General features: G+C 41.8%; 1 protein-coding gene across 1 annotated transcript in view; it reads left to right on the top strand.

Annotated features, from left to right (window-relative positions):
- Positions 1-280: 280 nt before the first annotated feature.
- LOC130357429 (uroplakin-3b-like) overlaps positions 281-25,100 on the top strand; it is a 28,066-nt gene continuing 3,246 nt past the window's right edge. The window contains exons 1-6 of the mRNA XM_056560122.1: positions 281-338; positions 9,335-9,478; positions 9,971-10,187; positions 14,156-14,232; positions 16,021-16,150; positions 22,062-22,226. Of these exons, the coding sequence (XP_056416097.1) occupies positions 281-338; positions 9,335-9,478; positions 9,971-10,187; positions 14,156-14,232; positions 16,021-16,150; positions 22,062-22,226 (791 nt within the window). The remainder of the gene's footprint in view (positions 339-9,334; positions 9,479-9,970; positions 10,188-14,155; positions 14,233-16,020; positions 16,151-22,061; positions 22,227-25,100) is intronic.

The following is a 25,100-nucleotide window of genomic DNA, read 5'->3' as shown; positions in this document are numbered from 1 at the left end:
TAATCAGGAAATTTTGGGACCCCTTAAACATGTACCTATTTATTACATCCCCTGCTATTATATTCTTTGTATTCTTAAACAAGTCTGACGTGTTTGTCCTCTATTCTTCTCTACATTATGTCAGGAATGCATGACCTTAAAAGAGACCATTATTTCCCAGGGGCAGATACCAACCCTTCAGAGAAAATGATGTTAAAGATTATCTGGAGTAAGACGAAGAAGAACGACATCTACTCATGTCTTACACCACTGCATTAAAATCCTAATACGTTATCCCATCATGGCTCTGCTCATAAAACTGGGGCTCCTGCTGCTGGGGGCTACAGCCACATCTGCAGGTAAAGAAATCTCTCTTTTCTCAGTATGAAATTATTTCCATTTTAGCTTCTATTGAGCTGATTTTCTCAGTAGTATATTGTACCTTGTGTATGGAGGACATTGTTGACTTCAGGCAAGTGATAGCTTCCATAGCTACTTTCGATATGCCACTATTCTGTCACTATTTTGAGATAAACAGTAATACATTACTTGTATAACTAAGTGAGCATTTAGCTTATATATTTTCCCTCTATTAAATATAAAATACATCTTCAGCACAGAAACATAGAAATACACAATACAATCCAAAATTGACAGAATACAAAATTGACAACAGGTCTTTGTCATTTTATATTTTTGCAATTTGGTTCACAAGAAGTTTTGCTGCAGCTATACACTGAATCTGCTCTTAGGGACCCAATTGCAATATATATAGATATAGACAGAGAGAGAGAGAGAGAGAGAGAGAGAGAGAGAGAGAGAGAGAGATTTGTTCAATAAATGTTATTTGATATTTCCTAGAGAAGATCTTTTGGACTTATGTTCTAGATAATGTTTTCCGAACTTTCCTTTTGCATTTTTTACCAGTATCTTTCTTTTACCTGTAACACTGCAGGTAGATGTTAGCTGGAACTCCTTAGGAAAATATTAAACAAACTAGAAACAATGTTTTAATGTAGTGTTTTTCCTCATTGGTTTTTTTTGGGGATCGAGACATTTTTCTAAAAATACAGTACTCTCAAGGTGCGGAGTTTTTATTTCTCGAACTTACTGACATTTTTCACAAGACTTCCTTGTTTTTTTCCTGCTATGAAAAAGATGCATGTGTGAATATTTATACAAGTTTTTTTGTGGGTGTTTATAGATTCTTTAAAGTGTACCTACACTTTTAAGCAAAAGTAGTTTGTATTTATTGAGGTCTGCTCCAATGAATTAGTGCTGCTCCCCCTTTGTTCTAATATTCAGCGTTGGTCTTAAAGGACATCTGCAGCCGTTTAACCCGTTAATGATGCAGGGCGTAAATGTACGTCCTGGTGAGGTGGTACTTAGCGCACCAGGATGTACATTTACGTCCTATACATAACCACAAGCATCAGAGCGATGCTCGGGTCATGCGCAGCAGGTCCCGGCTGCTGATAGCAGCCAGAGACCCTCCGGTAATGGCGGAGATCAGCGAGTCGTGCAGATGTCCGCCATTAACCCCTCAGATGCCGTGATCAATACAGATCCCAGCATCTGCAGCATTGCGGACACTAAAATGGATGATGGGATCACCCCCAGCGCTGCCACGGCCATCCGATAATCCAGAACGGCAGACGGAGGTCCCCTCACCTGCCTCCACGGGTCTTCTGCTCTGGTCTGCAATCGAGCAGACCAGAGCAGAAGATGACCAATAACACTGATCAGTGCTATGTCCTATTCATAGCACTGAACATAATTAGCAATCGAATGATTGCTATAAATAGTCCCTTATGGGGACTATTAAAGTGTAAAAAAAAAAGTTAAAAGTTAAAAAAAAAGTTAAAAAAAATAGAAAAACCCCCTCCCCCAATAATAACTTAAATTGTCCCAATTTCCCTATTTCACCCCCAAAAAGTGTAAAAAAAAATATTTCATATACATATTCGGTATCGCCGGGTGCATAAATATCCCAACTATTAAAATAAAATGTTAATGATACCGTACGGTGAACGGCGTGAACGTAAAAAAGAAAAAGTCCAAAATAGCTGCTTTTTTTTATAACAGTTTGTTCCCAAAAAACTAATAAAAAATGTATTAAAAGTTTTAAATAAGCAAATATGAAAATGAAAAAGTTATTTGTCATCAAAATAGAAGGATTTTGAGCATACTAATTTGGTTAAAAAGTTTGCGATTTTTTTTTAAGTGCAACAGTAATAGAAAAGAACGCATGTCGTTTTTACCGTAAATTGTACGGCGTGAAAACGAAACCTTCCTAAATTTGCAAAATTGAGGTTTTCTTTTTAATTTCCCCACACAAATAGTATTGTTTTGGTTGCGCCATACATTTTATGGTAAAGTGAGTGATGGCATTACAACGGACAACTGGTCACACAAAAAACAAGCCCTCATACTTGTCTGTGGATGAAAATATAAAAGTTATGATTTTTTGACGGCGAGGAGGAAAAAACGAAAACGTAATAATAAAATTGTCTGAGTCCTTAAGGACCAATTGGGCTGAGTCCTTAAGGGGTTAGCACTTATCCCCATAAGTGTTTGATTGCGGGGGTCCAACCGCTGGGACCCCCCGCGATCTCCTAAACGGGGCACCGGCATTAGCACTCAGTGTGAGCGCTAATGCACGTAGCATCGACCTGAGAGGTCGGTGCTTACGCCCCCTCTCCTCCATCTCCATACAGTTCTATGGGAGAGGGGGGAAGGCACGACGCTGCCTCCCCGCCTCACCCATAGAGCTACATGGAGGAGGTGTGTCGGCTGTGTCATACTGTGGCCGGCACGCCTCCTGCACGGGAGAGCCGTGACCATGTGCAGGAGATCGCAGGGGGCCCCAGCAGTTGGACCCCCCGCGATCAAACAATGTCCTTTAACAGCCATACCCCCCCCCCCCCCCCTCCCACACACACACACACTTTCTAACTTTCAGACATGTTTCATTAAAGGGGTTATCCACCATAAGGTGATTTCAGTACGTACCTGGCAGACAGTAATGGACATGCTTAGGAAGGATCTGCGCTTGTCTTGGGGCTAAATGGCTATGTTGTGAGATTACCATAACACTGTTGCTAGCTTTTTGTGAACTGGTATTTCCTGTTTCAGTTTTCTTTCTTTGACTACAAATCCCATAATTCCATTTTCCTCACTCCTACACATCAGCCACCCCACCCACTGAAACATAAATTAGCTGCACCCATTCAAAAGACCTGTGGTTTTCAATCAGGGTGCCTACAGCTGTTGCATTAGTTGCAGATTGATCTCTCTCCCACCAAGCATTTGCTCCACCCATTGAAGCAGACAGGATCCCTGCCATCAGCTGACTAATGAGTCAGGTCTCGGCCGCATTGCAACCTGGGAAAAATCTGAGACAACAGTCATTTTGTATGCTGTTAAAAATAAATATTGGGGTGAAAATCACAGAAGAATTGTGAGAAAACCATCACACACAGGTACAGACACTATATTACGAACTACACTAACTTTACAGCCCCATGTAGCATAGTCAAATGAAAAAAATCCTGGAATACCCCTTTAAATTACATAATTATCAAATCAAACAGAGTGTAATGGAAAAAATGTCACTGGAAAAATTCAACAACAAAAAATTTTTCTAAAACACACTATTATTGAAAAATGCCACAAAAAAAAAGATTAAAAAATTAGCAATAAGAGCAAAAAATAAATAAATAAATAAAACAAATTGGGATTCATTAGGCTTTTTTTTTTTTCTTTTTAAGCCACATAAAGTGTGTATGTGTGTTTGTGACCAAACGTATACTTGCTAGCGATTTGGATTTCATTTTACAAATCCTCAAGAATTTACAGTGAATGTTTTTTTTATTTGTTTTTTTTTATGCCATCCATGTGTAGCAAAAATGTTGTTTATTATGTTGCCTACATTTCAGTGATTCAGTGTAGATCACACTCCTAGGCATTTTTTTTTTTTTACACAGGTCTGTCACAATTACACAGCAAAAATTATGTGTTTGTGGATATTGTTGCAGATCCATCAGGGATCTCACCGCTATACATAGAAGGTGGTGACACTGATCACAAATTCACAATATAGTGAGCGGCTGCAAAGCGGCAGATAAAATTCACAGTAGTTCTGACCAAATTTGATTTTTTTACTCACTTAAACCCTTAAGCGGTACTCCACTGGAAAACATTTTCTTTTAAATCAACTGGTGCCAGAAAGTTAAACAGATTTGCGAATTACTTCTATTTAAAAACCTTAATCCCTCCAGTACTTATCACCTTCTGTATGCTCCGCAGGAAGTTCTTTTCTGTTTGCATTTCCTTTCTGTCTGAACACAGTGCTCTCTGCTGACACCTCTGTCCATGTCAGGAACTGTCCAGAGCAGGAGAGGTTTGCTATGGGGATTTTCTCCTACTATGGACAGCTCCTAAAATGGACAGAGGTGTCAGCAGAGAACACTGTGGTCAGACAGAAAATAAATTCAAAAGGAAAAAAACTGTGGAGCATACAGCAGCTGATAAGTACTCGAAGGATTAAGAATTCTTAAATAGAAGTAATTTACAAGTCTGTTTAACTTTCTTGCACCAGCTAATAAAAAAAAAAATGTTTTCCAGCGGAGTACCCCTTTAAATGCTCACTCTCATTAAAACTCTCATTAACATTTTTTGCTATTGCACTCCTTATGGTAAATAAAAAATATTTCCAAAATACTTTGTTTAAAAAAAATGAAGTTTTCTATGTTTTATTTGTGCTTAAAAAAGCTCAAGAGCACATTTTCTCCCATCTCATACACAGAAGCCCAAACACAGGAAGTGCAGCCTGGAGTGTTGAGGGGGGTGTGTCCAGCCTCATCCAATCATAGCTCCACTCACACTTAACTGCCATATGCTGTTGGTTGGACACACCCCCCTCAGCACTCCAGACTGCACTTCCTGTGTTTGGGCTTTGGGCCAAAGTCTGTGTATGAGATGGGCGGAAATGTGCTCTTGAGCTTTTTTAAGCACATATAAAACATAGAAAACTAAAAAATTTTTTAAACAAAGTATATTAGAAATATTTTTTATTTACCATAACGAGGGCAATAGCAAAAATTAGTTTTAATGAGATTGAACATTTAGGGACCAGATTTTGGCCTTAACACCTTAACGACCATCGACGTGTATACACGTCCAGGCAGGATGCTCTTTCCCGCACCAGGACGAGTATACACGTCCATTGTTCTCATAGGTTCTGCCCAGTGCACCCATGAGATTGTGGAAGGGACTAAGCTGTAACACACGGCCAGGACCCTGCCGCACTGCCAGGACCGAAGTAAACTTCGGTCCCGGCAGTTTAACCCTTACAGCCGTGGTCGGAAGTGACCGCGGGCTGTAAGTGTTTTGACAGCTCACTCTGTCCCCCCTGCAGCACCCCGCAGCGCGATCGCAGGGTGCTGTGTGTGATCCCTGGCGGGCGGGGGCCTGCCGCACTACCGGGACCGAAGTAAACTTTGGTCCCTGCAGTTTAACCCTTACAGCTGAGGTCGGAAGCGACAAAGTATGATTAAAAATATAGAAACTACAGGAATCCAGGAATGTTTGTTGCTGCTTTGCACTTTAAATACGAATTATTTTTGTAATACGAAAATATCTCTGTACTATTCTTAACCCCTTAAGGACGCAGCCCTTTTTCACCCTAAGGACTGAGCCCTTTTTCGCAATTATGACCACCGTCGCTTTACGAATTAATAACTCGAAAACGCTTTTACAGAACATTCTGATTCTGAGATTGTTTTTTCATGACATATTCTACTTTATTTTGGTGCTAAATTTTCGGCGTTACTTGCATCCTTTTATGGTGAAAAATCCCAAAATTTCATGAAAATTTTGAAAATGTTGCATTTTTCTGACTTTGAAGCTCTCTACTTGTAAGGAAAATGGATATTCCAAATAAATTTTATTTTTATTCACAAATGCAATATGTCCACTTTATGTTGGCATCATAAAATGGACATATTTTTGCTTTTTGAAAAAATTAGAGGGCTTCAAAGTAGAGCATCAATTTTCAAAAATTTCATGAAAATTGCAAAATCTGAAGGGACAGATGTTACAGAACTACAACTCCCAGCATGCCTGAGCAGTCTAGGAATGCTGAGAGTTGCAGTTTGGCAACATCTGGAGGGCTACCGTTTGGGCACCACTGTAACAGTGGTCTGTAACAGTGGTGACCCTCCAGAAGTTGCAAAACTACAACTCCCAGCATGCCCAGACAGCCTTTGGCATGCTGGGAGTTGCAGTTTGGCCTTCCTAGTGGTTGCCACAGTAAAGAGCCCTTTACTTTCACTTTGATTATCCCCCCCCCCCCCCCCCCCCAACGTGGTTTCCCTACCTGAGCCAGGATCCAGCAGTCTCCAGCGACGATCCGGCGTCCCCAGGCATCTTCTCCTCCAGGTACCTGCCTCCATCTCCCTCGACATCCCCTCGACATCCAGGGGTGGGCAGAACGGGGGGTTGCTATGGCAACCCACTGTCCTGCCCTGCCATTGGTCAGAATCAGTTCTGACCAATGGCAGGGAATAGGAGGAGATCGCAGCACTGCGACCTCACTCCTATCCCTACAGGATGATCAGGGCAGTCCCTGACAACTCCGATCATCCCTATTTTCTGGGTGATCGGGTCACCAGAGACCCGATCAGCCCGGAATAGCAGAAAATCGCATGTCTGAATTGACATGCGATTTTCTGCGATCGCTGACCCCCTCGGCGATGTGCCGGGATGCCTGCTGAATGATTCCAGCAGGCATTCTGGTCCGGTCCCCAACCGGCTAGCGGCGGGGACCAGAATTCCCACATCCTTAAGGACTCGGGATGCAGGGCGTATGCATATGCCCGGCGTCCTTAAAAGGTTAAAGGGGTACTCCACCCCTAGACATCTTATTCCCTATCCAAAGGACCCCCGCGATCTCTCCTACAGCACCCCTGTTTCTCAGCTGCACAGAGCGAGGATTGCTCTGTGGGTGATGATGGGCGATGCAGGGGACGGAGTATCGTCACGTCACGGCTCTGCCCCCTCGTGCTGTCATGTCCAGCCCCCTCAATGCAAACCTATGGGAGGGAGCGTGACGATCCTCGCTCTGTGCAGCTGAGAAACGGGGGTGCTGCAGGAGAGATCCGAGGGGTCCCCAGCGGTGGGATACTCGTGATCAGACATCTTATCCCCTATCCTTTGGATAGGGAATAAGATGTGCAGGGGTGGAGTACCCCTTTAAAAATATTCTATAAATTTGCAACTAACCAGAAAGGAGCCACAAAAGTTTTTTTTGTTGTTGAAGATTTAAGATTGAAAAAGACCACATGGTGCATCTAGTTTGGCCTTATATGATTTTCATTTTATTTTATTTCTTATATTTTTTGCATTTTATTTTTCTCTTTGTTTGTACTATTCTTAGAAGTTTAAGAAAAATAACTAGAAATAGGCGAAATAAAAAATTTGCATTTTTTTCGTTTGCTTTAAAAGAATTTCAACTGCATTTTATCAAATAACAAAAGTTGTAAATAAAAAAATATTGTGACCTTTAACATGGCAGAGCCCTAACCCACCAGAGGATCGTATATTACTATGGTAGGCCAATGCAGCCATGTTATGTATAGCAGGAATCTTCCTGCTATTCCCTTTTCTCCTGTTTTATTAGTATGTATGAGACTCATAGCCTGATTTCAGAGTAATGGATCAGATAATCTTTGATTGTTTGGGGCTGGATAGTATGGGTGGAGTTTGATTCGTTAGCCTTTGAAAATATCCAGGGCAATGTGATCTGTGTGCACTATAGAGTATGTAATGTGTAAGTCTATTCAAGTGTTGGTTCTGTTTTCTTAGTTCATTGTCTATTTCTTGATTTGTGTGTAAATCTTTGTGTTGCCATCTTTTGTTTCATCCCTGGGTGCTATCTTTATCATTCAGTTGTATCATCCAAACCATAATCTCCAGTTCCAGTCATCAAATAGTGGGTTGCCATCTCATTCTTGTTACATTCCTATCATGGTATGTACAGTTGTGACCAAAAATTTGGAGTCTGACACAAAACATCTGCTGGTTAAGTGTTTATAGTGGCAAGTTGCACATCTCAATAGTATATGAATTATTTGACTGAGACTCGAAACACGTCAAGCATTTTGTTGTATTTTTGTCCTGTTGGATATATCATTTTAACATGAAGAAATAAATGAAGTAGGTGTTTACTTTGATTCTTTGCTGTTTCTGTATGGGGCATGAATAAAGAATGGTATCTAAACATCCTTAAAGGGGTACTCCACCCCTAGACATCTTATCCCCTATCCAAAGGATAGGGGATAAGATGTCTGATAGCGGTGGTCCCGCCGCTTGGGACCCCCACAATATAGCATGTGGCACCCACCTGTTTCTGCTCCGGAAGAGCAGGAGGGTCTTGGTCCCGACCACCAGAACGGAAGATCGTGACGTCACGACTCTGCCCCCGTGTGACGTCACACCCCGTCCCCTCAATGCAAGTCTAAGGGATGGGGGCATGACGGCCGGAGCAGAAACAGGTGAGTGCCGTATGCTATATTGCGGGGGTTCCCAGCGGCGGAACCCCCGCGATCAGACATCTTATCCCCTATCCTTTGGATAGGGGATAAGATGTCTAGGGGCGGAGTACCCCTTTAAAGAGCAAGTTCTCCCAATGATCTAGGAGCAATTTGGTGATGAGCCGTGCTTTTTTTCCAGCATGATGGAGCACCAAGGCCGAAATGCTAGCTAAGTGGATCGGTTAATAAAACAATGACATTTTTGGTCCATGGCTAAGAAAATTCCCCAGATTTCAATAATAATGATGATGGACAAACAAACAGCAGAAATTGTGATAAACTACAAGTACAAGAATGGGTTGTGATCAGTCAGGATTTGGCCCAGTAGCTAATATCTAGCATGCCAGGGAGAATTGTAGAAGTCTTTAAAAAATAAAAAATAAGGGTCAACACTGTAAATATCGAGTCTTTGTATAATTGTCAATAAAAGTGTTGAAACTTATAAAATGATTATAATTGTACTTCCGTGTGCCATAAAACATCTAAAATTACTTAAGCAGCAAACTTTGTGAAAACCATAGATTTTGTCTCAAAACCTTTGTCCATGGCTGTACGTAAAGAGTGTTAGTCATTCTATTTTGCTCCACTATGAGTCCTGGGGTTATCTGAGTACTGGGAGCCACAGTTAGTACCCTAGAAAGGTGACAGCTAAAGTAGAAGCCTAGTTCTGCTATATACTGTATAATGACCAGCCAGTGTTGTTACACCTGCATATAAATACTATGAAGGAAATACTATTTATCAATTCTGTTCTCTTTCAGTGGTTCGATTTTATGTTCCTCAAGTTACAGTCAAGACAGTTTTAGGGAGGCTGACGAATAACAGCTTCGCGCTTGATCAACCACAGTGCATCTTTCACCAGTATAACACAACTAATGTGTGGTTGGTTACTGCACTGGATAGTGGTATGTGAATACATTCTTATATATCATTCTTTTAATATATATATATATATATATATATATATATATATATATATATATAAAACATTTAATTTGTCGCACCTGTGAGCTAATGTTGCTGTGCTTAGATTTATCTGCAGGGAGTCAAGTATATATATACAAGTTAGTTCGTACAACAGAAGTATATTGAATTCCCCTACGCTATAGCTAAAAGTTGTAATTATTATTTTATTTCTATTTTTTTGTATTAGGACATACACTAATATTTAGTTCCATGTCACAAAGTCCTGAGGTCCCTAGTGGCAGATGGCAACTCTGCTACATGTCAATCAACTATTGCCATTATAATGAATGATTACGATAGGATAATTAATTTTATTTCCTTCTCTTTCCCTATTATAATAATTTACAATAAAAGTTGAAAACATGTCATGGACGATGTCTATACAGGGTTGTGTTATTTTGACTCTTTTTTTTATTTCTTTCTCCCCACAGTTGTGCCAAGCTTGACTGTAAAAGATCTCAGTAATCCATCTGATTACAATTTATTCCAAACTAAAAAATACTATCATCTCTACCAGATGCCAGCGGCCAATTTCCCATGCTCTGATACCGCTCCAAAATCCAAAGCTTTGATTCCGATTGGAACTCAATTCAATTGCCTTAATGTTTCATTTTGTAATGGCATCTTAACAGTAAATGGACCTTATCGGTAAGTTTATTTTTAATTTTTTTTTTTATTTCTCATTATAATGACTATTTTGAATTTTACCGGCCCTTATTATTGCTCAGATTGACTATTTTCTCAAAGCTGTTAGACTTATGTAGCCACCTGCACAATGTGCATTGCTGTGTAATTTACTATCCCATGTCAGTTATCGCTCTGTTCCATCATTAGGAAGACCACTCCCTTATCCAGACTAGATTTTGTGTGAGGGATTTTTAGTCCACCAAACATTCTGCAAAATTTTATATTTTACTGTATATGCTAAATATATTTGTCAGGATCCGGATAGGTATGCAGCGAGGACACTGGTGGTGGATCCTCTGTGTCAGTGGGGTGATGACGTGGGCCGTACCAGGGGAACGGAGTCTAAGGGGTTCCTGGTATTCACCAGAGCCCGCCGCAAAGCGGGATGGACTTGCAGCGGCAAGTAACCCCCAGGTCGTTCCACCTGAGAGCGACTCAACCCCAGCTGACGGCTGAGACAGGCGCGGTACAAGGGACAAGGCAAGAGCAAGGTCGGACGTAGCAGAAGGTCAGGGCAGGCAGCAAGGATCGTAGTCAGGGGCAACAGCAGAGGGTCTGGAACACTGGCTTGGAACATACACAAAACGCTTTCACTGGCACTAGGCAACAAGATCCGGCGATACCAGGAAGGGGAAGTGGGTTTTTATAAGGAGGACACAGGTGCAGGTACTGATTGGGCCAGGCGCCAATCAATGGCGCACTGGCCCTTTAAATCTCAGAGAGCCGGCGCGCGCGCCCTAGGGAGCAGGGCCACGCGTGTCGGGACTGAGCAGACGGAGGACGGGGCAGGTGAGGAGATTGGGATGCGAGCCGCGGACGGGCGCGTCCCGCTACGCGGGTCGCATCCCCGCCGGTGACACTAATGCAGCGCTCCCGGTCAGCGGGTCTGACCGGGGCGCTGCATGGAGGTGAACGCCGCAAGCGCTCCGGGGAGGAGCAGGGACCCGGAGCACTCGGCGTAACAATATTATTGTAGCAAAGGGGTATTTTGGCTCCTAGGTCAACAGGACTCCCTGAGGACAAAAGTACAAGAAATGATGCAAAGCGTAGTAGTGGGACAAGCTAGAATCCGGCCATTCAAAATACATGGCCTATCTTCAGCTCTGGTAAAGACTAAAGAGGCTGACTGGTAATGGGTACCAAGAGTCGGAACCCTGCTAATATGCAATTGATAAGCTATCCTGAGGATTAGCCTTCCCTTTTTATAAGATAGACAACTAATTCAAAATGAATATCATGGACTGAATTTAACCAGTGCGGACTATGACATATAGCAGATTGAGTTGATTATTGATTTTTGCCATGTGTCTTTCTAGTTTAAAAATGTGATACACTTTATAGCTATCAGCCAAATATTTGTTCATCCAAAAGTTCATAAAAATTATTTTTTATTCTCCAATGCTAATGCATACTCTTGTTTTTAATGGGAATAAGCCACTTCCGGACCACAATGGCTTCAGCATATGTTACATTAAAACAAAAGACCCTATAAGCTTGAAATGGTTGACAGACTGTTCTCTTATGTGTGTGGGTATCCATACTTGTTAATTTGAAGCTTAAAGGGAATGTGTCATCAAGTAGTAAGTTATTGTTTAAAAAAGTTTTTATGTTAAAAATGTAATCACATTTATGATATGCAGCCTTGTAGTGCTTTTTTTTACTTGCCTTTTTCTTTTAAAATTCATAACTCTTTAAATATTTGACCTACAGAGCCATGTGAGGGCTTGTTTGTTTGCAGAACCAATTGAAATTTGTAATGACTCATTTTACCACAAAATCTATGACAAGGCCCAAAACAAAAAGCAAAAATGTTGATAAACTATTATTTGGGGGTGTCATTTCTACACAGTACACTTTATGGTTAAAATGACATGCTATCTTTTTTCTGTAGGTTAATGTGATTACAACGATACCCAATTTATTTATAGACCGGTATATAGATAAGACACCATTCACAATAGCTGAAGATCAGAGCTCAGACACCCTCTTCCTGTAGAACGACTTCTGCACAGGTCACAAAGTGTGTCTCATTCTCAAAAACCTTTCTCATTCATGTGAATAGGGTCTGGTCCAGACCTGTCAATGCTCGTGACTATAGGCCTTGCTGTAAAGCATATCTTTGAAAGCCGTAGAAACATCTGCAAGATGACTACCCCAAAATACTATACAAAAAAAATTAATTAAAAAGGGTAGAATGAAAAAATAGAAACAGATTAGAAAAAAGAACATGTATCGGTCACTGGCTCTCATCAGTGAAACAAAAATCTAGGTTATACATTCCCTTTCATTTCTCTTATTTTTCACAGATGACATAATGGTGTGGAGCCTGCATATTTTTAGAGATTGGGCTTGGTTTACCCCAGAATTTTGTCTGTTTTTAGACCGTAGCAGTGTAAATTCAATTACTATATCAGGAAAATAGAAAATGTGAGAACCCAATCATGTGAGATGGGTATTTACTAAAACTGTCTAATTCAACGACTCTTGGGTAAATTGGATTGTGTGAAGGCCATATCGAAAAGAAGGCGCTGGGTGACACTCCTGCGTCAGAAGTTATGGTGACAGATGTGACACAACTGTAATGATTTAAATCAGAGACATGCCTGTGTGGGCCATATATTCCACTCCTTCCTCCAAGCTGCAAGAGACACTGTTATGGTGATTTTGTTACAAGTATACAGCAGACTTGCCCACTACCCTAAGAAAAAAGGACAGCAGTACCATTACACAACGTTGAGGTTTTTGCCTCTCTGCTGGGAAGAAGTTAAAGGGGTACTCCGGTGCTTAGACATCTTATCCCCTATCCAAAGGATAGGTGATAAGATGCCTGATCACGGGAGTCCGCCGCTGGGGACTTGCACGCGGCACCCCGTTTGTAATTAGTCCCCGGAGCGTGTTCGCTCCGGGACTGATTACCGGCGACTACAGGACGGGTGACGTGTGATGTCACGCCCCCGCCCCCGTGTGATGTCACGCTCCGCCCCTCAATGAAAGCCTACGGGAGGGGGCGTGATAGCTGTCGCATTGAGGGGCGGAGCGTGACGTCACACGGGGGCGGGGGCGTGATGTCACGCGCCACCCGCCCTGTAGTTGCCGGTAATCAATCCCGGAGCGAACACGCTCCAGGGACTGATTACAAACGGGGTGCCGCGTGCAAGATCACGGGGGTCCCCAGCGGCGGGACTCCCGCGATCAGGCATCTTATCCCCTACCCTTTGGATAGGGGATAAGATGTCTAAGCACCGGAGTACCCATTTAAGCATGCTTACTGTTCCTGTTTGTGGCTCTTCCAATTGAGTAAAGACAAGTTAACCAGCAGTACAGTGTCATGTGATAACTCCTAAGGTGTCTCTTAAAGCCAAACATAGCCCCCAGTTATCCAGAACTGTATACAAACCTGTCTCCACCCTTCTCCGCCCAGCACATGCTCACTTGACTACAGAGTGCTATTTTTCTGTGTGTTCACATGGTTATAAAACGTATTTCACTCACAAATAGACTCCTTCTTAATGGCCTTGAACTACCATTATTTTTGTGATAGGAGGGGGGAATAAAATGGCCACTGATAGCAGCAAAACTGCATAAAGTTTGCAATGCAATTCTTGCTATGGACTGCTGTATACATACGGTATACACGAATTGTGTAATTTTCTGACAGTCCCATAACAATAACAGTATAACTGCTTTAAAAACTATAGGGGAGATTAATCAAAACATGGGCAGAGGAAAATCTGACTAGTTGCCCATAGAAACCAATCAGATCGCTTCTTTCATTTTAAACAAGGCCTCTGAAAAATGAAAAAAGCGATCTGATTGGTTGCTATGGGCAACGGCACCACTTTTCCTCTACCACAGGTTTTGATAAATATCCCCCTATATTCTTATTCACACATTTTTTTTAAACTATCTCCAAATGCTCTATATTCTAGGGTTAAGTTTGTCTTGCTGAACAACACTCAACTGGTCCAAGAGACTCGCTGGTCTGATAAAATCAACCTTGTAGCAGGTATCATATGTTAAAATCATGTTTAATTTCTATTTCACTGCTACACAACACTCGTTGGGTAAAAATAAGGTCATGAAGGAAGACAGGGTCATGTTATCAGGCCATTACTGCAGAATACAGAAATACGCACAAAATTTTGTCAAAAACATGTCACGTTCTGTGCCTGAGGGCAGTTATGCACATATAATTTTGACGTGTTTTTGTCCGCATTTTTAAGGTTTTGTTTATTTATTTTTTTAAACGTTACAGCAAGAAGTGATCAAGAACTTTAAAAAAAATTGGACTATTAGGGGCTGACGAGAAGCAGGCAATGATTGTGGATCTCTGTTAGCCACGCTGAATGGCTGGGCCACATCAATGATCGTTCGTGTAGCCTATTAAAGAGTGCCTGTCACCAAACTAAACTTTTAATATATTGTTCCTTATGTAATTATAAGACACTTTGCTATTTACTTGCTGTTAAAATGCTCAACCTTAATATGTTTTTAATGTGATTGAAAAAACGGTCACTAGGTGGCTCTGTTCTGTTGCCTGTGCAAGTCAAACAGTTAGTTTGGTCTCTTCCTGGCCTGGCAGGAGACCAAACTCAGGAAGTGTGAGTGGGGCATGGTGAGGCACAGCTCTCGCAGGCTTCAGTGACGTCGCGTCTGCTGGGGAGCGCCCACTTTCTCCTGCCGGGAGCTCACATAATGTAAGCAAGGGGAAAGGTATGATACAGAGTTTTTCAAAGCTCAGACATTTGTTTTGTAAGGGCAGGAGGGGTGTAAGGAGTAGTCAGGGAATATAATCTGATTTAGCTTAGAAAATATAGTTTGATGACAGGTACTCTTTAACTTCATCATGTACGGCCGCACATCCCCTGCCATTTGCCTGATATTCAGGCAGATGTTAAAGGGCCTTTACTTGCCAGCAATGCCACCAACGCTGAAATGCCCCGCTGCATCAACATCATGCTTTGTTGCTCACTTGATGCTCTGGAAAATCACTGGCATCAGCGCTAATGCGCCATACATGCAGGAAGAGACTACTTAGGCCAGTGACTGCTTACAGCATCATGTGAGCAATGTATGTGACGTCCTTGCAGCTGGCCCATGGGAGACATTGAAATATACGTGTGTAGAGGAGATGGCACCACTAGTATAGGGTTAAACGGGGGTTAACTTCAGCCAAAAATGGGCTATCAGCGTAGCAGACAGAGAAACACTGCTGAGATATAAGGCAAAATATAGAAAGAAAAGCCTAAAATATATACAGTATTTTAGACAATAAAATACATCCGCACCCACCACTGGATACGGGACTCGATGCTCCTATCTGGAGAAATCCGGCAGACCAGGCATGCAAACATGAGTGGGCGCTCAGAGGCTATCACCGGTAACTTTGCGAGATGTGCGCTTCTTCCTGCCCGAAGAAAATTACCGGTGATAGCCTCTGAGCCCTCACGCACGTCTGCAGTCCCGGTCCGCCGGCTTTCGCCAGATAGGAGCATCGAGTCCCGTATCCAGTGGTGGGTGCGGATGTATTTTATTGTCTGGTATACTGCATATATACGAGACTGTAGCTGAATTACTGGCAAGTTTTTGGGGTTTTTATTTTTGGGGTGGGGGTGGGGATTAGGCAGGTCCCAGCCCCTATGCAGTTTATAGAAAAATAGAAAATGTAAGTCAAAAACCATTAAAGTGTATAGTAAAAGACTTTTCCACCATTGTGTGCTCTTTGTAAGTTTAGTCTTTCATATATTCATTCACCATGTATACTATGTAAGTAACATTGTGTTTTCTTTAACAGGAAAGAGCTCAACTACTATTGATACATGGCCTGGAAGGTATAGTGCAGGCATGATCGTAATTGTCGTCATACTCTCCATTCTCCTGTCTCTTTTGCTTGCATTCCTAATAGCTGCACTTGCCGTTGGAAGGTAATGACATCATTGTTATTATATAGAGTTTAGTATTAAAGGGGTTAGTATTAAAGGGGCTTACACATCTTAAAGGGGCTTACACATCCAAAGGATAGGGGATAAGATGCCTGATAGCGGGAGTCTCGCCGCTGGGGACCCCCGGGATCATGCACGCTGCACCCCATTTGTATTCAGTCCCCGGAGCGTGTTCGCTCACAGACTGATTACAGGCGACCACCGGGCCGGCGGCGTGTGACATCACGCCTCCGCCCCCGTGTGACGTCACGCTCCGCCCCTCAATGCAAGCCTACGGGAGGGGGCGTGACAGCTATCACACGCTGCGGGGACTGAATACAAACGGGGTGCTGCGTGCATGATCCTGGGGTTCCCCAGTGGCGGGACTCCTGCGATCAGTCATCTTATCCCCTATCCTTTGGATAGGGGAAAAGATGTGTAAGCACCGGAGAACCCCTTTAATGTCTCATGAAAGCAATCTCTGTCCACATGCCTATGGTATATGGGATATTTACCCTTCCGTTGTCCTGACACTGGTAAAAGTAAGGATGTCACAGCAACTTACCAGACTGATGCAAACTTGTGACATCACAACAACACACCTGCCAGAAACACAGTTGTGATGTTACAGAAGTTCACCTGACTAAAATCCACTTGTGATGTCACAGTAGCTCACCTGGCTAAAACAGTTGTGATTTCACAACATCTTTATTAACTGTAACTCACTTATGATGTCATAGTATCTTACCTGAAACAAATTGTGATGTCACAGCAGCTCATCTGACTGAAATCTACTTGTGATGTCACAGTAGCTTATCTGACTGTTACACTTTTGGGATATGGCAGTAGTTGACCCACAGACTGTCAGTTGTTGGATCCTTTTGTAAGAACTGTATATGACCTCCTTGATTTCCACAGCTAGTTTAACCTCTTAATTCTCTACACCGTACATTAAGCAGACTTAGGCAGGAACTCCACTGAGGTTTTTTTTTTTTTTGCCAAAACGCCATAAAAAATGCCAATTTTCCCGCACAGCGTTTTTTCAGTGAAAAAACGCCGCGTCCAGATGTTAGCTGCGAGTCAATAGTAAACCGCAAAATGCCAGATCCACTTGGAGTTTTTCAGTTTGACGTTTTTTTTAATCCTTTTGGCGTTTTTCAGCAATATCGGGCTCAGAGGCTGGATTTTCACATCTCCCGACAAAACCTAGTTTGGCGTTTTTTGCCCTGAGATCGTGGCGTTTTCCTCCCATAGAAGTCTATGGGAGAGCAAAAATGCCAAGAAAAACGCCATGTTGGTTTAAAATTTTGCGTTTTTGCAGGCGGTTTTTATTCTTTTTTGGACTTTAGCGATCCAAAAAAATTATGGAGATACCTTTTTTATTAAAATTTTGTGGGGTACCATAAAAAAAATTATAATAAAAAAGATACAGTAGTGATGGAAAAAAATTGTATCTAACGAAATTTATCTTTTTTATTATGAAATGTTTATGCATTTTTAAACAGGGATCAATTTATGTGGGCAGGTAAAGCACCAAAAATGTAGCCGACAATAATAAAAATGTATTGTGTGTATGTGTGTTTTTCACTTTTTTTTTTTTTAGGTAGTACTACTACTCCCAGCATGAAACACACTGTTCCATGATGGGAGTAGTAGTTACCTGTACTTATTGATAGATCGCCAGGGTTCCTTGCGATCACCCTGTATAATGTATAGATGCGGTGGCCGCTCTTCTATGGTCCCCTGCACTGATGTATATATACACATATTCATATTTCCCGCAGAGCTGTGATTGGCCAGATGGTTCCAGCCAATCACAGCTCTCTGTGAGAAATAGGAATATGTGTATATATACGTCAGTGCAGGAGACCAGAGAAGAGCAGCCGCTGCATCCATACATTATACAGGAGGATCACAGCGGGTGTCAGGAGTGATACCTGCAGTGATCTTTCCTTAACTACAAGTACTACTACTCCCAACATGGAGTACACTCTGCTCCATGCTGGGAGCTGTAGTACCTGCATTAATAGACAGATCGCAGCGGGTGTCAGAAGTTACACTCGCTGCGATCTGTCTATTAATGCAGGTACTAAAGCTCCCAGCATGGAGCAGAGTGTGCTCCATGTTGGGAGTAGGAGTACCTGCAGGTAAGGACACATCACAGCGGGTATCACTACTGACGCCCACTGTGACCGTCCTGTCTATAGCAGAGATGGAGCGACTGTATACATCGCTCACATCCCTGCTCTGCACTGTACTCCGGGCCGGCCACTCATTCATTCATCTTTTCCTCAGAGCTGTGATTGGCTGAAACCATCCGGCCAATCACAGCTCTGGGCAGAAAATATGAATGGCCAGTGATGTGAATAGAGCACAAATGTGAGCGCTGTATAGAGCCACATCGCTGCGATATTATGAACGATCACATCGGGTGTCAGACTGACACCCGGGGCGATATGTCTATAGTACAGGTACTACTACTCCCATCTTTGGAAAAAATTTGAAAAAAAAGGAGGAAAAAAAGTTAAAACACACACACTTTATTAAAAAAATTATTAAAATTTTATTATAAAAATTAAACATTTAGTTAAATACATTTTTACAACCCTACTGTATCCAAAGGTAAAAACAACAAAAAAAACGCCAAAACGCAGGGGAAAACTGTGGCAGTTTTTCTGCCGTTTTTATGACACAAAAATCGCAGGGCAAAAATCTCAGTGGAGTCCTAGCCTTAAGGGTGCACTAAGCTGTGTTCAGCAGCTGACAGCTGCAGTAAGTAACCAGCATTGGAGCTAGCTCTGATTCCAGTTTTTCGCTCAATGGGCACAATAGCATTCATGTGGTTAGACATTGTAAGTCAGTGGAAGTTTAGTCATTCCCTCCAGTAGTCAGAAAACCCCCTAATAGCCATTTGCCCTCAATAGGCAGCAATTTCCCCCACCTCACCCCCTGTAGGTAGTAGCCCCCCAGTAGGCAGTACATCCTCCCCCCCCCCCCAAGTGGCAAATATAATAAAAAACATATCTACTTACGGTACCTCCTCTTCAGTGCAGAGTAGCAGCAGCCGGACCACCTCCTTTCTCCTCCTCTCTAATGCAGGCTGCAATGATGTGTGATCCACTCCAGATGTAGGCCACGGCCTGAAACTGTCTTCAGGCTGTGGCTTACACTATAACCTGGAGATCGTTGACCTATGGATCAAGGACAAGTGTCTTGGTTTCCCTGGTTGGTGAGCGGATTATAATGTGGGCAGTTTGGATCAGGTGGCTTACAACTTGGCAACTCCCAGGTCAGTGGCACCCGGAGAAAATCGCAAGTTTTTGGCAATTCTCTGATTTTTTTTTTTTTTAAGATGTTCAATCGCACTATGGGTTTAATGCGGGCGAATAGGCTGTCAATTTCTCTTTCATAAAAGGAAAAAAACACTCAGCTCCATTATGTTTCTGCAGTGCTATTTAAACAATGCAACAATGTTTAGGTAGCAATTTCTGGGTAACCATAGTGAATTTTAAAACCATGTATAGATACACTGAGCACTCCTTAGATTACATCCAGCGCTATAGACTTCAATGTAAAAAAAATTATGAAAGTGTGCAATCTTTAAAAAACAGACAGGACAGTCACAAACTGACATCAACTGATACAAAAACTGAACCATTAAAGTCAATGGTATTAGTAAAGTTTGAGCTTTTCTGATGCCAAAATGATTAGACAAATTGAAAGCAACTGGAAAAGACAAATGTGAAACCAGTCTTAGGTTGACATCACCGCTCTGTCCCCTTCAGGGTCCGTTTAGCTCCAAACAAAAGAGCAGAACAGACTGTTTGCACAACATACAGCACTGGGTCCTGACTGATCTCATTGACTTGAATGGGGTCTGTTGAGTGTCAGCATTTTTTTCTCTGCTCAACTCCTGTGTTTTCGTGATAGAGCTGCCTTTAGCGGAGCTCAGCTATGATGGGAACAAGCCCTTAACCCCTTAAGGACGCAGGACGTAAATGTACGTCCTGGTGCGGTGGTACTTAATGCACCAGGACGTACATTTACGTCCTGTGCAATAACCGCGGGCATCAGAGCGATGCCCGTGTCATGCGCGGCTGATCCCGGATGCTGATCGCAGCCAGGGACCCGCCGGCAATGGCCGACGCCCGCGATCTCGCGGGCGTCCGCCATTAACCCCTCAGGTGCCGGGATCAATACAGATCCCGGCATCTAAGGCAGTGCGCGATTTGAATGAATCATCGGATCACCCGCAGCGCTGCTGCGGGGATCCGATCATTCAGAACGCCGCACGGATGTCCCCTCACCTTCCTCCTTCCAGCTCCCGGCGTCTCCTGCTCTGGTCTGAGATCGAGCAGACCAGAGCAGAAGATCACCGAAAACACTGATCTGTTCTATGTCCTATACATAGAACAGATCAGTATTAGCAATCATGGTATTGCTATGAATAGTCCCCTGTGGGGACTATTCAAGTGTAAAAAAAATGTAGAAAAATTTAAAAGTAAAAAAAAAGTGAAAAATCCCCTCCCCCAATAAAAAAGTAAAACGTCAGTTTTTTCCTATTTTACCCCCAAAAAGTGTAAAAAATAAATTTTATAGACATATTTGGCATCGCCGCGTGCGTAAATGTCCGAACTATTAAAATAAAATGTTAATGATCCCGTACAGTAAACGGCGTGAACGAAAAAAAAAAGTACAAAATTGCTACTTTTTTAATACATTTTATTTTAAAAAATTATAAAAAATTTATTAAAAGTTTTTTATATGCAAATGTGGTATCAAAAAAAAGTACAGATCATGGCGCAAAAAATGAGCCCCCATACCGCCACTTATACGGAAAAATAAAAAAGTTAGAGGTCATCAAAATAAAGGGATTATAAACGTACTAATTTGGTTAAAAAGGTTTAGATTTTTTTCAAGCGCAACAATAATAGAAAAGTATGTAATAATGGTTATCATTTTAATCGTATTGACCCTCAGAATAAAGAACACACATCATTTTTACCATAAATTGTACGGCGTGAAAACGAAACCTTCCAAAATTATCAAAATTGCGTTTTTCGTTTTAATTTCCCCACAAAAATAGTGTTTTTTGGTTGCGCCATACATTTTATGATATAATGAGTTATGTCATTACAAAGGACAACTGGTCACGCAAAAAACAAGCCCTCATACTAGTCTGTGGATGAAAATATAAAAGTTATGATTTTTAGAAGGCGAGGAGGAAAAAATGAAAACGTAAAAATGTAATTGTCTGAGTCCTTAAGGCCAAAATGGGCTGAGTCCTTAAGGGGTTTAAGGGGTACTCTGGTGAAAACCTTTTTTCTTTTAAATCAACTGGTGCCAGAAAGTTAAACAGATTTGTAAATTACTTCTATTAAAAAAGCTTAATCCTTCCTGTACTTATTAGCTGCTGAATACTACAGAGGAAATTCTCTTTTTGGAATTCTCTTTGATGACATCACGAGCACAGTGCTCTTTGCTGACGTCATTATAATAATAATATTTCTTTATTTATTGTTGTCCTTAGTGGGATTTGAACCCAAGGCCCCAGCACTGCAAGGCAGCAGTGCTAACTACTGAGCCACCATGCTACCCTTAGCATTCATCTGCTATGCACGGTTGCTAACATGGACAGAGATGTCAGCAGAGAGCACTGTGTTCGTGATGTCATCAGTGTTCCAAAAAGAATGGAATTTCCTCTGTAGCATTCAGCAGCTAATAAGTACTGGGAGGATTAAGATTTTTTAATAGAAGTAATTTACAAATATGTTTAACTTTCTGGCACCAGTTGATTTAAAAGAAAAAAGGTTTTCACCGGAATACCCCTTTAACCAAGTATTCTCTATGTTACCATTTCAACTGGTCAGATATTTAATGTCTAACATTTTATTTATCCATTCTCTGTTTACAGCAAAGATATTTGTTGGTGCCACACTATTGATAATGAAGGATTTCTGGCCAAAGAAGAATTTCATTTGGATGACTTTAATATACCTCCATACATCCCACATAGTACATATATAACTCATTTGAGAGGGACAAAGACTCAACAACACAAAAGCACCGTGTACACAGTGTATAAATAAATTAATGTATTAGTTATATTGAAATATTTTTAGCTATGCTTATATGTAAAATGTTAAGGCAGGAGGTAAGTCAAAGAGATAAAAAAAAAAAGAGAGATATACTAGCTTCCGCTTCCCAGTAGGGTTTAAAAGGGTACTCCGGCCCTAAGACATCTTATCCCCTCTGCAAAGGATAGGGGATAAGATGTCTGATTGCGGGGGTCCTGCCGCTACGGCACCCCGATATCTCGCAAGCAGCACCCGCCTCTGGGAGCTGCACGCAGACGGGGCCGGAGTATCGTGATGTCACATGGGGGCGGAGTCGTGACATCACAATACTCCAGCCCGGTAGTCGTGACCCGGCAGACTCCGAGGCTGTAGCACTGCGTGCAGCTCCCGGAAGTGCTGCATGTGATATAGCGGGGGTCCCCATCGGCGGACCCCTTTAAGAGGTATGTCAGCACTTAGTAATGTATTCCTTATTCACATATGATAATTTTCTGATGTCATTGTCAGCACTCAGGTATCTCCAGCTCTCCCATAGACAATGCATGGAGCATGTTCCGACCCCATAGCTCTGTGCATAGGGGAGAGCCAGGGCATGTTCTGAAAATCACGGGGGCAGGGGATGCTGGGACTGGTCAGACACTTATACGTTTCTAAGTGCTAGAGTACACCTTTGAGGTAGAAGTTTTTGTGAATACTGTATTGCTGTACTTTGAGAGTGATGATAGCATTGAATAATATTGTGTTGTGTGATTTGGCTTGTAAAACTAGACAAACACATGCTTACTATACTTGATTATCATGTTCTTTGTGTTCATTTTTTATGAATTTTTTGCTGTGTAGTCCATTTTCCATCCAGATAAATAGGTCTAAACAGATGTATAAAGTGAAGTGATAGTTAACGTATCTCAAATAAATAAGCATTTTTAAAGGAGTACTCCGGCGCTTAGACATTTTATCCCCTGTCCAAAGGATAGGGGATAAGATGCCTGATTGCGGGGGTCCTGCCGCTGGGGACCCCCGTGATATTGCATGCCGCACCCCGTTAAAATCAGTCCCCGGAGCGTGTTTGCTCCGGGTCTGATTACTGTCGATCACGGGGCCGGAGCATTGTGATGTCACGGCTCCGCCCCTTGTGACATCATGCTCCACCCTCTCAATGCAAGCCTATGTCACGCCCCCTCCCATAGACTTGCATTGAGGGGGCGGGGTGTGATGTCACACAGGGGGCGGAGTCGTAATGTCACGATCTTTCGCTCCCGTGGTTCGGGAGCCAGAACCTCCAGCGCTGCCGAAGGCAGATACAGGTGGGTGCTGCATGCTTTATTGCGGGGGTCCCCAGCGGCGAGACCCCCGCGATCAGACATCTTATCCCCTATCCAAAAGATGTCTAAGTGCCAGAGTACCCCTTTAAATTGTACTGTTTGAAATATATATGTATATATATATATATATATATATATATATATATATATATATCCACTAATTCTTCATGTGCCTGCTTTGTTTTGATAACCTGTTGCTCTTGGTTCATGACCAACTTATGAAAACCCCTAAGTTCGTCACACTAGTTTAATTTAGTCTGCGATTTTTTTTCTGTAGGGGGTTTGCTTTACTAATGTTCTGTATTTGCCAAAGTTTTGTGCAATATTAAAAAAAAATAATAAAAAAAAGGGATTTTCAGCAAATGTATATCAGTGACCAGCTTTACTATAAAGTGTTGGGAAACTGCACAGTATTTGTACTGATGCAGTTGTGGTATTATTAATAGTGTTGAGCGGCATAGGCCATATTCGAATTCGCGAATATTCGCGAATATATGGACGAATATTCGTCATATTCGCGAATATTCGCATATCCGTAATGTTCTCGTTTTATTTTCGCATATGCGAATATTCGCGTGTGCGAAAATTAATATATGCGGAAATTCGCATATACAAAAATTAACATAAGCTAAAATTCGCATATGCGCAAAATATCATATGCATATTTTTGCATATGCGAAAATACGCACACCAGTCTCACACAGTAGTATTAGAGCCTTCTTACACCACATAAGCTGGAAGCAGAAAGGGATGATCACTGTGATGTGTACTGTGAAAAAAAATAAATAAATAAAAAAAAAACGAATATTCGTAATTACGAATATATAGCGCTATATTCGCGAATATTCACGAATTCGCGAATATGCGATATTCGCGAATAAAATTCGAATTGCGAATATTCGCGAGCAACACTAATTATTAAACATTGATTTTTAATCTACATGTTATAAAAAGATGTAGCCCCTTTCTCTCCTGCTTTTCCTACAGTCTCCTCAGCTGATTACTGAGCTGGATCATTGAGTAGACATTACAAGTCAATTACTGATAAATTGTACTAATTTGGTGATTGAAAACATTGTATGTGCAGATAGACAGACAGACAGACAGATATAAATAGACAGCCTGACCACTTGATTGTGAGAATGTCTTTTATCTAAACTTAACTCAGCAGCTTTTACCACACACTGTATATAAAAAAACTATATCTAAACTACAGCAGAAAGATGAAACATAGATTTGGAATCAAGACCCCAATTTTCTAGAGACAGTCTAGATCCATCTAGTTGGTCCCTCAACTTACAATGGCCTCAACATACAATAGTTTCAACATACAATGGTCTTTTCTGGACCATTGTAACTTGAAACCTGACTCAACATACAATTCTACAGACAGTCCAGATCTGTGAGACATGTCACAACTGGAAGAACTGACCAATCAGAATGGGCATTTTTCTGGTAAATCACCTGTATTACTGAAGTGCATGCACTGACTGGTGTCTGGTAGCGCCCCCCACAGTACAGGGAAGAACTAAAATTTCTGTACTACTCCTTACG

Source organism: Hyla sarda, chromosome 2 (genome assembly GCF_029499605.1).
Source record: "Hyla sarda isolate aHylSar1 chromosome 2, aHylSar1.hap1, whole genome shotgun sequence".
Classification (NCBI taxonomy): domain Eukaryota; kingdom Metazoa; phylum Chordata; class Amphibia; order Anura; family Hylidae; genus Hyla; species Hyla sarda.
Note: the sequence above shows the minus strand (reverse complement) of the source record. Positions and strands in the feature narration are given on the sequence as shown.